This window comes from Penicillium griseofulvum (genome assembly GCF_001561935.1).
Source record: "Penicillium griseofulvum strain PG3 chromosome Unknown contig_15, whole genome shotgun sequence".
Classification (NCBI taxonomy): domain Eukaryota; kingdom Fungi; phylum Ascomycota; class Eurotiomycetes; order Eurotiales; family Aspergillaceae; genus Penicillium; species Penicillium griseofulvum.
This window is the reverse complement of record NW_024467436.1, coordinates 149,109-163,391: the sequence shown is the minus strand read 5'-3', so window position 1 is coordinate 163,391 and position 14,283 is coordinate 149,109. Positions and strand designations below refer to the sequence as shown.

The 14,283-nt window shown below is 48.2% G+C and overlaps 5 protein-coding genes across 5 annotated transcripts; 3 read left to right on the top strand and 2 right to left on the bottom strand.

Annotated features, from left to right (window-relative positions):
- Positions 1 to 263: 263 nt before the first annotated feature.
- Positions 264 to 1,944, bottom strand: PGRI_094440 (FAD-binding oxidoreductase; the record flags this gene model as incomplete). Its single annotated transcript, XM_040797157.1, has 2 exons — positions 264 to 296; positions 349 to 1,944. 2 exons carry the CDS (start codon positions 1,942 to 1,944, stop codon positions 264 to 266), a joined length of 1,629 nt encoding a protein of 542 aa, XP_040649968.1.
- A 535-nt stretch (positions 1,945 to 2,479) lies between these two features.
- Positions 2,480 to 3,601, top strand: PGRI_094430 (dTDP-4-dehydrorhamnose reductase family protein; the record flags this gene model as incomplete). The annotated part of the gene is made up of 4 exons (XM_040797156.1): positions 2,480 to 2,661; positions 2,724 to 2,743; positions 2,795 to 3,506; positions 3,571 to 3,601. The coding sequence occupies 4 exons, from the start codon at positions 2,480 to 2,482 to the stop codon at positions 3,599 to 3,601; spliced, it is 945 nt and encodes a 314-aa protein (XP_040649967.1).
- A 744-nt stretch (positions 3,602 to 4,345) lies between these two features.
- PGRI_094420 (uncharacterized protein) lies at positions 4,346 to 6,640 on the top strand (the record flags this gene model as incomplete). The annotated part of the gene is made up of 1 exon (XM_040797155.1): positions 4,346 to 6,640. One exon carries the CDS (start codon positions 4,346 to 4,348, stop codon positions 6,638 to 6,640), a length of 2,295 nt encoding a protein of 764 aa, XP_040649966.1.
- A 520-nt stretch (positions 6,641 to 7,160) lies between these two features.
- PGRI_094410 (uncharacterized protein) lies at positions 7,161 to 7,571 on the top strand (the record flags this gene model as incomplete). Its single annotated transcript, XM_040797154.1, has 1 exon — positions 7,161 to 7,571. The coding sequence occupies one exon, from the start codon at positions 7,161 to 7,163 to the stop codon at positions 7,569 to 7,571; it is 411 nt and encodes a 136-aa protein (XP_040649965.1).
- Positions 7,572 to 7,960: 389 nt separating this feature from the next.
- PGRI_094400 (Potassium transport protein, high-affinity) lies at positions 7,961 to 12,121 on the bottom strand (the record flags this gene model as incomplete). Its single annotated transcript, XM_040797153.1, has 3 exons — positions 7,961 to 9,072; positions 9,680 to 10,406; positions 10,460 to 12,121. The coding sequence occupies 3 exons, from the start codon at positions 12,119 to 12,121 to the stop codon at positions 7,961 to 7,963; spliced, it is 3,501 nt and encodes a 1,166-aa protein (XP_040649964.1).
- Positions 12,122 to 14,283: the final 2,162 nt, after the last annotated feature.

Below are 14,283 nucleotides of genomic sequence, written 5' to 3'. Positions count from 1 at the left end.
AGATAGTAAAGGGAATGACAAGGGGTGGAGAATCCCCAAACAAGCTCCGTCTCACATGGCAACGGTTGGCCTCAGGCAACAACTGGGGTATATCTGTAAGGGGGTCCACTAATATGGGCTGGAAAGGATTATCATTTACTTAATTTTCTATTTACTTGGTGCATAGGCATATATTCATGCATCTACATGCTTGTACATGTGATTATAACTCTCGGTGAATGGCTTTTGTTATGCTCCGATCCCTAAAAAAATTATACATAGCTCTAAATATACTTGTACGGGTTCATGATCCCATTCTAAGAATAAAAGTTAGCAATTGATTCCACATAGCAGTGATGCTCCACTTACCGGGTCATAAAGGTTCTTCAGCTGCTTCATCAACTTCACCATCGTCTCATTCTGGCTGTAGCCAATGAACTCCCGCTTAGCAACGCCAAGTCCATGCTCAGCACTAATACTGCCCTGGCGCTTCTGAATCCACTCATACACCCACGGCTCGATTGCCTTCTCCACTTCCTTGCTGTACTGTCGCACGGCAACGTTCAAGTGCAGGTTGGAATCACCCATGTGACCGTAACCAACAACAGCACGAACAGGGAAAGAGTCATCGTCACCGACTAGACCCTTCTCTGTGAGGCGAGCCTTGCAGTCCTCTACAAGCAGGTACAGATCGGACAATGGAATTGAGACATCGTACTTGTAGGTGCCACCCAAGTGGCTCAGGGACTCGGTAATACCCTCACGCCAGCGCCACAAGGCCTGGAACTGGGTCTCATCCTGAGCTAGTACACCATCGGCGACAATGCCATCGCCCATCACGTTCTCCAAGAACGACTCCAGCTTGGCCATGTCGTGCTCGGCATTGGAACCGCTAGTCTCCACCAGACAGTAGAAAGGATACTCACCCTCAAGAGGGTGCTTGTTACCCGTAGATTCAATGACCAATTTCTGGCTGCGACCGTCCATCAGCTCGAACGCAGAGAGAATCTCCGACAGCTGGCCCTTAGCAGCGAGGTAAGCTTGTTGAACCTGCTCGAAGCTCTCAAGACCGAAGTAAGCCACATTAACCGCCTTAGGGCGGGGGGGACACTGAATAGAAACAGCAGTCACGAGGCCAATAGTGCCCTCAGAGCCGATGAACAGCTGCTTGATATCGTAGCCAGTGTTGTTTTTGCGTAGAGTAGACAGCGCATCCACGATAGTCCCGTCCGGCAGGACCGCCTCGAGGCCGAGCACGCTACCATGCAAACTGCCGTAGCGGAGGAGGCGCAGGCCACCGGCATTGGTGGAGACATTTCCACCGATGTGGCAGGACCCCTTAGCACCCAGGTCCAGAGGGAAGAGGTGTTCCCGCTCGGCGAGATACTGGTCGGCAGTTTCAAGGATAACACCGGCATCAGCGACCAGCACACCGGAAGCAGGATCGAAAGAGCGGATCTGATTCATACGGGAAGTGTTGATGACGATCTCATCGAAGACCGGCACCGAGCCACCGACGAGACCAGTGTTTCCACCCTGTGGCACGACAGCCAATTTGCGCTCGTTACAGTATTCCAGCACTTTGCTGACCTCCTGTGCATTCTGGGGCTTCAGAACAAGCCGGGTATGGCCACGGTACTTGCGCATCCAGTCGCTGTTGAAGGGTTCGATATCGTCCGTCGCATCGGTGGTCACGCCATCGATCACGGCGGATTGGGATCCCAAAAGCTCCTTGAAGTGTGCAACATCATCGGCGGAGATCTCGGCGAAGTTGGGGTTACGCTTGAGGTTGGGGTAGGCGTCACTGGTGAACTTGATCTGGCGGGAATCGGAGTCGCGAGTGGAGCTGACACTGAAGGCGCGCACAGTCAAAGGTGTGATGGATTGGAGGGGTCGAATAGCAAGACGAGGACGAGGCACTCGGGCCCGCCGCAAGGCAGCTGTGAGATTCCTAGTACCGGACATGGCTGGGGAATTGGAAGAACAATTTTTAGAATGTCAAGTAGTGGAGATGCGCCGATGCTCCGATCTGCCTCCGAACCAGGTCCCGGCCGATTTTCATTCGGTCTCGGAGATTTTCGGCATTTTACATTCAACGCTTGCAGGGTCTTTAAAAACAGTTTTATATTGTTTATTGGTTTAAATTGTTATTATATATATACTATGTTATACTTCTTTTCCAATATTGGCAAGTAGTTCAAATATAGTATGCTGGTCAAAATTGTATATATATATCTTAATACCTACGCCATTGAACCTCCAAGTGCTCAATCATAATATTATGATGCATATCCTTAGCGATCATACATAAATCACAGAAACGAGTGTAATTGATCCAATCGAATAATTACTATGGAATTAACTAGAATCACAAGGTCAATTGAGTGAACCTGGAGCTATCCACATCAGAAGTCAGTTACGTCACAGTGGCTCCCCGCGTCTACAGAAGAAAAAAAAAACCTCCCTCCATCTTCCTCAATTTGACAACATACATCCGAAAATGACATCTACAGTTCTTGTTACTGGAGCCAGTGGCTTCCTTGGTCGTGCTGTTTTCAACACTTTTCAGCACTCGGGCGTGTTGGTTGTTGGTCAGGGATTCTCCCGCCCTGCCCCGCCAACTATCTTGAAGGCCGATCTCGAGAAGGAAGAAGACATTCGGATGCTCTTCGATGAAGTCAAGTATGTATTTTCCAATCTAGATCTCAATGAGAGATATTAATCGATTTTTGAACTATTGACAGGCCTCAAATTGTCATCCATTGTAAGCTAATTAGTCCACTGGATCGCCTCATCATTGACTGACAGCTTCTAGGCGCCGCAAACAAGTCCCCAGACCTCTGTGAAAAGAACCCAGATCAAGCCCGCAAGGTCAATGTCGAAGCTACTCGAACACTGGCCCAAGAATGCCAATCACGTGGCGCCTTCCTCATCTACATCTCGACCGACTACGTCTTCCCCGGCACCGAAGGCGAAGCACCTTACGAGGCCGATTCCGAGACCAAGCCACCGAACCTGTACGGACAATTGAAGCGGGATGGCGAACTGGCCGTATTAGAAGCAACTAGTGCCTCAGGCATGGGAATTGTACTGCGCGTACCGGTGCTGTACGGTAACGCGAAGGAGAATTCGGAGAGCGCGATCAACTGCCTTGTCGACGCAGTTCAGAAGGCCACGGATGAAAATGCCGGTGTGAAGATGGACGACTGGGCCATGCGGTACCCAACCAACACCGATGACGTTGCGCGCGTGTGTCGGGACATTGTCATCAAGTACCTGCGCGAGAAGGAGAAGCGCAAGGACTTCCCTCGTATTCTACAATTCTCGTCTGAGGACCGTATGACTAAGTATGAGATTTGCCAGAAGTTGGCTCAGGTGATGGGTGTTGCCATTCCCGGAATGATCCCGAACAAGCAGGGTAATGATCCTAACGGTGGTGTCATGCGACCTTATGATACACATCTCTCTACCAAGGCACTGACTGAGCTTGGGATTGATGTGCGGACGGTGGACTTCATCGCGTGGTGGTAAGTTCTCTCCATATGGTGTATCTGTATGTACAACTTGTAGGTCTATGCTAACCACTCACAGGCGTCGGGAATTGGGTGCTTATAGGAAATAAGCTTGACCTAAACAAATTTATGTAAGAATGGATTGAGATATAGAAGGACCTAGGTCCAAATTGAAAACCAGAAAGGATATTTAAGAGATTCTAGTCAGTAGCATTCCATCCATGTCTGAACATCATCTGGACCATTTGTGAAGAATAGTCAATACAATAGACCTGTACTTGGAGTGATATAGTATGTGATCGCCTTGTGGACCCCAGATCATCCAATAATGAAACATTATGCATTGATCAATCTAAATAATGTCAATAGTACCTGTCGATCATATATTTTCTTTATATACTCCGTATACTCTGTACTCCGTAGTTTGTCGCGTGAAACCGCATACGGCGCGTCTGCCAGATCCGGAAATTGTTTAGCCCCCACGGGATTAACAATTTGTCTTAACAGACTCTGCTTGCTAAGTACTTCGGTGAGTTCAATTCATATGTGATCTATCGAAGAAAAGTGAAATTACATGCACACTCAGCCTAGCCCGGTCCATTTGACGATCGGTGCGGGTCACTTTTTTGCCCCCCAAAGGCGCGAATGGTTGATTGACAACAGGTCGGTTTGATCGTATTCCTACTCTTCTCCCACATTGTGTTTTCCTGTCAAAATCTTTAAAGAGTCGCATAGTCGCCGAGTCGCAAAGGGGCTAGGAAATTGCTTGGAGACGCTAACCTTATCCTGGCGATAGAACCTGAGACCGTGGAAATTACGAAACGCCCCTTTGGGGTCGAAAACAAAACTTCAGCATGGCTGAGAATAGTACAGCGCAGTCCGTTACTCGGAAGTTCTCTCGATATCGTGCACGAGGTGCGACAACCGGTGACGTTGAAATGCCCGCGCCTGCGCCTGCGCCTGTCAACAGCGAGCAGAACCCCTCGATCGCAAGAAGTAGGTCTCGATATCGTCGCAATCGGCCAACGTCAAATGGAAATTGTGTACCACGTCTACCCGCGATCCCTAGCCATGTGCGAACCCAGCCGGACCAAAGTGAGCGAGAAAGTGAACGTAACGCAACCGGGTTGACAGATGAGGAAGCGCGCACACGCGAGCTGGATCGACAACGTGCGATGGAACGATTGACTGGAGGGGATAACTCAGAACACATTCGAAAGCCTCTGGTATCCTTCCCTCCAAAACAAGCGCAATTACCCCGATCGCAACCAGCTCCGGCGCATCCCCCGGCGCATCCACCGCCAAGTTCCCACTCAGAACACGATGGCCATCGCAAATCATTCTTTCAGAAGGTCAAACTTTCAAGATCCAAGGACGCCAAGAAGACCGAGCTCCCGAACTACATTGGAGTGGGCGGAACCGGAGTGGTTCCAGGGCTTGATGCTCCTGTCAGCGCCGTTAACGCCGGAGAGCGCCATGCCCTTGTCAAATATGGTGATGCTACCGCGGATCTCACTGTCACTCCGTCAACTCTAGTCCACGATTTATTACTAGATGCCACCAAACACCTATCTCGGGACATTGATGCAGAGAAATTCATTCTAATGGAGTCTTACTCTCAGGTTGGCCTAGAGCGTCCTCTGCGACGCTATGAGCATGTGCGGGAAGTCATGAATTCCTGGTCACACGATGCGGACAACCAGTTCATCGTTATTCCCCCCTCTAGTGTGGACGCCCTAACTCAGCTCGATGCAGGGCATGCCCCCAGTGGGCAACCATCCCCGGTGACTGTCCATATTTACCATTCTCAGCGTCGTCACAAGTGGGATAAGCGATATGTCACTTTGCGCGCCGACGGACAAGTGACAGTCTCAAAAAAAGAGAACGCCAAAGACCAAACCAATATCTGCCATATATCCGACTATGACATCTACTTCCCCAGCGCTCGAGCGCTAAACAAGGATATCAAGCCTCCCAAGAAGTTGTGCTTTGCAATTAAGAGCCAGCAGAAGTCATCCATGTTTCTGTCCACCGAAAACTTCTTGCACTTTTTCTCGACCAGCGACAAGTCCATTGCAGATACATGGTACCGGGCAGTACAGAGGTGGAGAAGCTGGTACCTTGTCAATAAGAAGGGGGCAGGCCAGAAACCAGAGACTGAACCATCTATGAAGCGCGCAGGGACGAAGAGGTCGACTAATCAGTCGAGAAATGTACCAAACGACGCTCCACTCCTCAAACGGGAGACCTCAACTGAATCCCCGAAGCGTGAGAGCTCCGACCAACCGAGGCCGGCAAGCTCCAAAGACATCTTTACCCGGAAGAAGACCCTTCGTGGACACGGGCCCCCTCCATCTACATACCCACAGGCCCTGACGCTCGATACTGATATGGACGGGCCTTTTACCGACAAACATGCATTAGTCTCAGGCATCTCGCCCCAAGAAGTAGAAACTTCCACTTTTGCACCATCCGGACTCCTAGGCCGAACTTATACTCAGCGCCAAGCTGCTATGCGGGAACGGGATGATCGTGATAAGAGAGCTAAACAGGAAGCCTTTACAGGTAGTGGCTTTATGGCCGGAGGATCTACACACACCCCGGGCTATGACTCAAGTCCCAACAGCCGAACAAACACCATGACTCGTGCTCCCGATTCATCCATTTCCAATCGAGCTCCATCCCTAAAGCAGAAGCCTCTGGTCGATCTCACCCCAGTCTATGCCGAGCCACCGCAACATAGCCGCAAGGGCAAAGGCCACGGCGTCAAAGTTCAACCAGGGATGCAATTGATCGACGGTGCCACTGGACCAGACCAGACCCCCGGGGGAATCCCCATCCCACCCTCCACTTCGTGGCGACGGCCGGCTGCACCCGCAGAAGCCTCAGTTCAGCGACGAAATACCGCCCGAAGCGTGCGTCATCACCCAAACACATACGCGCCCTTACCTTCTGCCGAAGGAACACCGGCGCTCCCCGCCCAGTTTACCCCACACAGCCTGCTAGCACATTCAGCCAGCACGGCTAGTCACCGAAATCCGCGCAGCGGACACGGAGTCGCAACAGGTGATCGCAATGCCACACGGCCGTTGTTAGATATGTCCCCAGAGAACCCTTTTGCAGATGGTAGTTTGCTTCGGCAGCTATAGCTTTGCTTTTGTTTTACTTTCCTTTCTCATGTTTATCTTCACGATGATTACGATTGTTATTACGCAGGATTTTGGTATACCTAGGGGTTTTTCATTCGAGCCACTGGCTCCCTACACTGCAATACTGTGAGGTTGAGTCCAATCTCTGTGTTGACGTATTCTGTGTCTTTTGATCTGGAGATGATTTATTGATAGCTGATTGTGCTATACGATTCATCTTTGTTAGAGATACCCTTCATGTTTAGTATTTAGTAAAGTGAAACTGAATATCTCTCATATTTCATTCCGCATTATTTCTAAAGCCATATCTTCACATCTCACAGCCGTCCAAGGATCGTCTAACATTTCGCACATTTCCAGTGAAGAATTTGACAAGGGTTTGGCACCATCTGACTTACTGTGACATTACCGCACCAAGAAGTATCCATCCAATTACCCGCTCCTTATCCCATCCATTTAAGGAAAACACAGTCCCTCGGAGACTATTCTGATTTTACTCGTTACTACGCAATTTTCCAAGATGAATCAAGGATATGGCCAAGCGCGAGAGGCGCATATATCACCAGGAAGCATCACCTGCAACGATGGAAAGATACGAGCCTTGATACAAACCAGTGATGGAGAAAGACATTATTTCTCCGGTACTATCAACACTGAACTGGATCTTATTGTCAATAATGCCCACGTGGAATACTTCGATCTCGCCGAGGACAAACCACACTGCCAAGAGTTCAAGGCATTGATTGGTCCGATTTACGCCAACTACTGGTGGCAAGGAGGAGCTATTCATTTCTCTGGAAGATTACTTCACTGCATCGGTGAGACAATCGAAGCCACTGGAGAAGGGTGGTGGGGTGACATTGATGATATGGAGTATGAGGCGAATGGAGAAGAGCGTTATAGCGAGGAGAGTGATGATCCGAAAGCATGAGGTGAGTTTTCTAGTTTTCTTCGAGAGATCGTTGGATTCTGCTAATGAGAAGTTCTGTGGGTGGTCCCTACAAGATGTGGGAGTGAGGATCTGGTATTCCGATATGTATACCTTACTGTAGGTTCAACTCCAGGACACCATTATCCAGACTTTGGACTTAGGGAATAACGAGTCGCTCGGGTCAGACAATACAAACATGATGAAAAATAATAGGTCAAATTTGTCTGTTAGGACACTACCTACATTGACTTCTCCCATATAAAATCCGAATATCAAACTCCAGCAAAAGCCCACCAAAAAGGGACGACGCCGTGAGAAACATTCCAAATCATGCCGTGTAGCGAATAGCAAAGTGAAAACGAAGAAATTTCTAGCTGTCAACCATTGTCTCAATAAGCACGATATACCTTGAAACTCCTAAACTCCCAATAAGCATTCACAAAACTGCCAGGATTGCTAGCAACAAAGTCCGAACAAGTCGCCGGACAATGATACAGAGTATCATAAAACTGCTTCTGAGCCGCAAGCTCACCACAGAGATCAATATTCACAATGATACTCAGATTCTTGAAATGGGTCGCAATATCACAATTCGTACTCGGGAAATCCGCCAGTGCAATCCCCCAGCTACTTGGATCCGGATTTTCATTCGTGATATCAGCAGGAATAGCTCCACTCGGGAAGAACCAAGTCCGAATACCAGCATCACGAAGCTCAAGGGCATAAACACCCCCACCACGGTTATTCATTTCCTCTCCATACGTATTCTCATCACCGATAACCCCACATCCCGAATTCCCATTCGTGACATTATCACAATTCGTAAAAATACCCTGACCGGTCTGTTTCCGCTTGACATCCATCTTACACCCCTTGGTAGTATGAATAGTGATTTCATTCCCCCGACTTCCAAGATTGGTCGTTTCAAGCACATCAATCTCCCCATTCATCGGCCAATTATAACCATCCGTTAACCACAAAGCAGGCCATGTCGCACAACCGAATGGCGTATGGATGATATCGAAGATGAAAAGGCCTGAATCATATGTACTTCTCGACTCTATGCGGACTGAGTTTCGACCGGAGAGGGTGTTTGGGGTTGATGCGTCGACGCGCAGGATTGCCGAGGATTCGGTTGCATAAGTGAGATTCAGATGTGTTGCTGTTGATTTGTTGACGTAGACGACGAAGCCGTCTGTTGGGTCTTCGTTTGTGAAATAGATGAATTGGTCGAAGAAGGTTCGGCCTGAGTATGTGTCTGCGAGGGTGTAGTTGAGGGGTGTGTAGTTTGGGTAACGGTTTTGGATTATTTCGACGGGGATCAGAATTGTAGCCAAGATGGTTACTATGGTTGTTGTGCTGATGATGAGTTTCTTGCGTAGAGACCAGCCTCGTGGGTTATACCAGGGTGTTTGGACTGGGGTATCTTGTTCTGGTTGGGTGGAGGTCGTGATTGGGGATTTGGTTTCGAGAGTGGGGACTAAGACCCCGCTGTAACGATCTAGATATGGGTTATTCATGATGATATTTGATATGAAATAAAGAATGGAAAATGTGTAGTTGGAGATGAGATGTTTCTATGTCAAATCTGACCTTGTCATATTCCAAAACCTTGAAGTTATCGTGTTTGTCGTCATCGACCTCACATCTATTTTGTCCAAAATTGGACTAGCGCCAATTTTAACTCGAGCCATGGATCACTTGGCTATAAATAGCTTAGTCTATTTCAGCTTATGCAGGGTCCAAGTACACTTTCCTGTTTGGGCAGATTTACAATTCCTTAAAACAATGATTATCTAGAGTATTTAGATTGAAAGGGTATATTTGTCCCTTGAGGAATCAGGTATAAGAACCCGGGTTTACATATTTTACCAAGTCACAAAAGTCCAATGTTTCCATAATTATGTAGCAGTGAAATTAAGATTGAACCGCCAGGGCAAGTATGTATGGATAGAGCCAAGCCATTGTGGGTATAAACATTCAACATCAAAAAATTCCACCCATTTTCTAGTGATATTTCTAGTGATTGGATCGGATAGTCGAGGAACGATGCACCAGTGAATCTCCATTCGGTGCAGGATTAGTTTGCCAGTCGCGGGTTTCCATACCCGAAGACAGACCAGCATCGTTCCTCGCCTGAGATAAGGTACGTGATTGCGATTGGGCGAAAGATCCACCGCCACTGAGGTTGGATGTGCGGCGGCGCATGCGGCGCTCTCCCTCTTCTGCCTCGTGTCGGTTGAGGGCGTCGGAGGGGAGAAGGACGGCGCGGTCAAGTGCGTAAGGCAGACCACGGTGGCGACCACGGACTTGCATGGCAATAATCACCAACTTGGAGACCACATTGAACTGTCCCGAGAAGGAGGTGTCGACATTTGTGTATCCAAACGACAGACCCACAGTACCGTATGCCGAGACAACTTCAAATAACACAGTGAATAGCTGGAAGGAGTAGTCTTCCCGATTCTGTAATCTTGATCCTTCTGCAATAGCAATGATAAACAATCCTAAAAAGACATACCACAAATCGAAACTCAGCTGGCGTCGCAAATGAGCTCCGATATAGGTGGGTGCATTCGTTTCTTCGTCGTCATCATCATCATTGGAACCGTAGATACCCAAACTCTTCTCTTCGTAGACGTTGGTTCGGCGCATGGAGATAGCGATGGGAAAGACTGAGATGTACATCATAATCATATAGGACACTTGTACGGCCGGATGAAGTTCTGAAAGACTGATGATTCCAAAACCGGCGGTTCGTGTTGCAGCAGCTTGGAAGAAGCCATCCAGAATTCGAATCCCGACTGGTAGATCAGTGACGGCAGAATCGTGGAGCTATAGAATCGTGGTCAGTGAAAATCACCCGAAAGCAGAGATATTGAACTCACATCTAGGATGAGAAAGAAGATCACGTCAATGCCGTTCAATGCGACGACAATCGCAAATAGCCACCAAGTGGCATTACGAGGGAACAACAGAGTGAAGCATCGCCGGGGATGATCTAGAAGGAACTTCAATTCCTCCCATAGTGCGCTCCCCTGGCGAGTGAGCTTGGACAGAACCCAAATCATCAGGCGAAGCATACAGGGGAATGCGGTATTGCCAATGATGATCAAAAACGATAGCATCAGCAAAGGGAAAATGGCCCTTTGGAAGGAGTACATCGAGTCAGGTGTCAAGGTAAAGCCCAAATCGTTGAAGGCGGACGCAGATGTGAAGATTCCCCACCACGGCCGCCCAACTCCATCAGCCCGGACAACATCACCCCACTTGTCATTGGTCATGATCCAGCCGATCATGCTGACCATGCCGATGAGGTGGAAACCGAGGTAGTAAATGATAAGAAGGACAGCCAGCGTCTTGAGCGCACGGTACTCGATACCGCCTAACTCATCACGCTGCTCCTCGGTCAAATCCACGAAATTAGAGTTACGAGCCACTGTCGCATTCCAGCTGAGATACGGCTGAGTGGAAATGTCACGCTCTTGTGTCAAAGACCGGATAAGTCCCCTGACGGGGTTCCTTGTATTAGTAGGGGCCAGGGTAGTAGTCTCATTCCCATCTTTAGTCTCCCGGACAGTGGGGCGAGTGTCCAGACGAGGGAACGTGTTACCACGTGGACGGGTTCGTGAAATATCTGGCTCGTTGATGGTGATGTGTGGTCCTTCAAGTGGACCAAGCTGATCCAGCTCCTCGGAGTGTGTATTGGGGCTGATTTGGTCGTCCTGGTCATCGTGGTCACTGGAATGCTGAGCCTGCTCACCATCCTGGTTTGCCACTTCTTCTAACGCCTCAGGCGCACCGCCGCGGTCATACTCCCGAGGACTTGGAATGCGCAGAGCTCCTTTGTCCTTCCGTTGCTTTTCCAAGAAGGCGATGTGGTGTTCAGGGCTCAAATGGGTTGGCACCTTCAAGCTACCGAGGCCAAAACGGGGCTCGTTGCTCGCGCTTGTTCCATCCGAGCTAGAGTCAACACTGCTCTCCCGGCGTTCTGGTGTGTTGATGCCGGGAGCGAAGTCCTTGCTAGTCGGATCCGTCGACCGAGCGTCCCGGGCATCCCCTGAATCGTTCCGTATCACTGTAATGGGTCGACCACTGACTCCACCCTCCGCGCGGTTGATATTGATATCCTCGCTGTCTCCATCATCGGTCACGGTTTGCATTCGGGATCGGGTCCGTCGCATCGCACGAGCGTCTCGGACCACATGTTGGAATCGCTTTTCGAACCAGTACAGCCGAATAAACACCAAGGCGCCATGAATGAAGATTGGCGTACACAAACATGTAATCATGTATAGGACGATTTGTTGATATAGCCGGAGTGTATTGAGATTGACGGTGTTCAACCCACTCTGAGTGGCGGCGCCGGCGGCTTGGAAGAGGGCATCGACGTAGTCGATGTTACCCCCGAGGTAAACGATAATGGAACCGGTGATAGCCCAGGATATGATGTAGGCATAGTGAAGAAGAATGAAATTGAGGTGAAGTTCGTTTAGAAACGGGATTTTTTGCTTGAGGGATGTCACCTGGCGAAGAGAGGCCGAGAACATGTTGAACGGACTGCGGCCAGACCGTTGCCGAGCGGAGACCACTGGCACTGGCCGAGGAGGGGATGTCGAGATGGATTGCTCCCGAAAGGAGGGGAATTTATCCAACCTAGAACTGTTAGCTTTGACACCTTGACTTTCTTTTTCGGGGTGACATACATGTGGTCCTGTCGATCGCTACCAAGCGGAGAGTTTGCAGGAAAAGACTACCGCTAGCCGCGTGGCATTGAGCCACAATTGTTCGTAGAGATGATCAAGAGCATAACGGGAAAAAAAAGCTAAGAAAAGAGGAATGTCAAAAGGTTTATGTAGAAAATCTCAATGTGAGACTAAAGAAATAAAAAAAAAACCTAAGCTGTGATAAGAAAATCACGCATGCGGGAATATTACATTACGGGGGGGTAACAGTATTGTCAGCTGCCGAAAACGTGGGACCGCCGATCTTTTTTCGTCTCGGGTTTTCCAAGGCTTTACTTCGCCACAACCTTGGAACTGGACTTATTTAGGTTTTATTTGGGATATAACCCGTTTCAATGTATCATAAAATATGTTGTATAAAATAATACGATATAGTACATATGGTATAGAGCTTCGTTGATTTTAAGTATTCTTCCTAAAATTATTCTACAGAAACATTACTCGGTAGGATTCAAATCGGCATCCCCTACGGAGTACGGAGAGTATGTACTCGGCCAAGGCCGAGTGTACATCCCTGAGGTGCAGATGCAGTCTGGATCGTGCATTGGCACGTGAAGTTGAAGTGTACTTTATCTTGGCATCTGATACATCCCTCCCAAATCTGAAACTGCCCATCACCATCTCAAAATTTTAAGGTCGCTGCCTAACTGCCTAATTGCTTAAGATTAAAGGTTCTAGATCGACCCACTTTTCATCCCGGCTATGTTGTGGGCCGTTCCTAGCTGAGTTACCCCTACGCTGTTAGGGTTGCCGAGATATCGCTATATACCCCTTCTTATTGGTCCGTCGAGAACTCGGGCATTTCTCCATCTTCGATAAGATCGCCGTCTTATACTTGGTAAAGGAAGGGTATTGCGCCTTCGACAATTATGTATCGACGTATCTCACTCCTTCCTACTTGTACTTGCTTTTTTTCACTTGAAACACAGACACGAGGTTCAAGAAAGCCAAGATATCCATTGAACGCGAGGGGTTCATCTTTCCAAAAAATGAGAATTAGTCGGCACTGGCGGCTCGACATTCTTTATTCGAAGTGATGATCTTTCACGGATACTAAGCCATGTGCTGAAAATCTGTGATCTAGGCCATTGGCACTATCAGCAAAGATAGCAGCATAGTATTCTTTTTAGCAATTGGAACTTCTAATATCCTAGGGCCAGCATCCTTCTCACGCTTTTCTAAAATCCTGCGAGGATCTAGCAAAAGCCTCTACTGAGCACTCTGTATCTGCTTGAGAGTCTAGAAGTAACCGGCAGTGTGTAATATCTAGTTGGATTTCAAATTGGACTTCGACGTTGGTTTAACTCGAGACTGCCGTTGTTCAACTCATCTCAATGACTGTCCCTGTGTTCTACCCTTTCCTCCCTCTTCGTTGTTCTATAGCTACATAATATAATAGCATCATATTGTGCCTTCCTTCATCTGGTCCGTGGACTCGAACAATTTGGCTCTGTTTTGATTTTCTGAATTTCCGGTAGTTAGAGCGTCTCTCGCGTAGACCTACCTAGATAGTACGTACGTAGGTAAGGAAATCCCGATCTATATGCCTACCTTGTCTACTAACCAAATTGTTCACTCAATAGAGAATTGTAAAAGCCTAGGGGGATTAATAGCTGAGAATTTGCATATTTGATCAAACACACATATTTTACCTTTCGATTTGCACCATGTGTATCTGGTACTTCGAGACAGTCACTATCATTCAACTAAGTGTTTAGTAATTTCTAATTGTAAATCTTTTGATCATTAAAGCCACTATCACCATCACAGTTGCAGCCCGTAGCACCATGCCTAATGGAGGTTGGGGCAACTTTTACTCGTTTTATGGCCCGGCAGGTAAGTTATTGATTCCGTAGCTTGGTTACTTTGTGATCGTCGGTTAATAAATACATCATACACAAGTAGATCATCTCTGGTGGATCTGGCAACAAGAGCCACCATCGCGGACAATGGAATACGACGGAGTA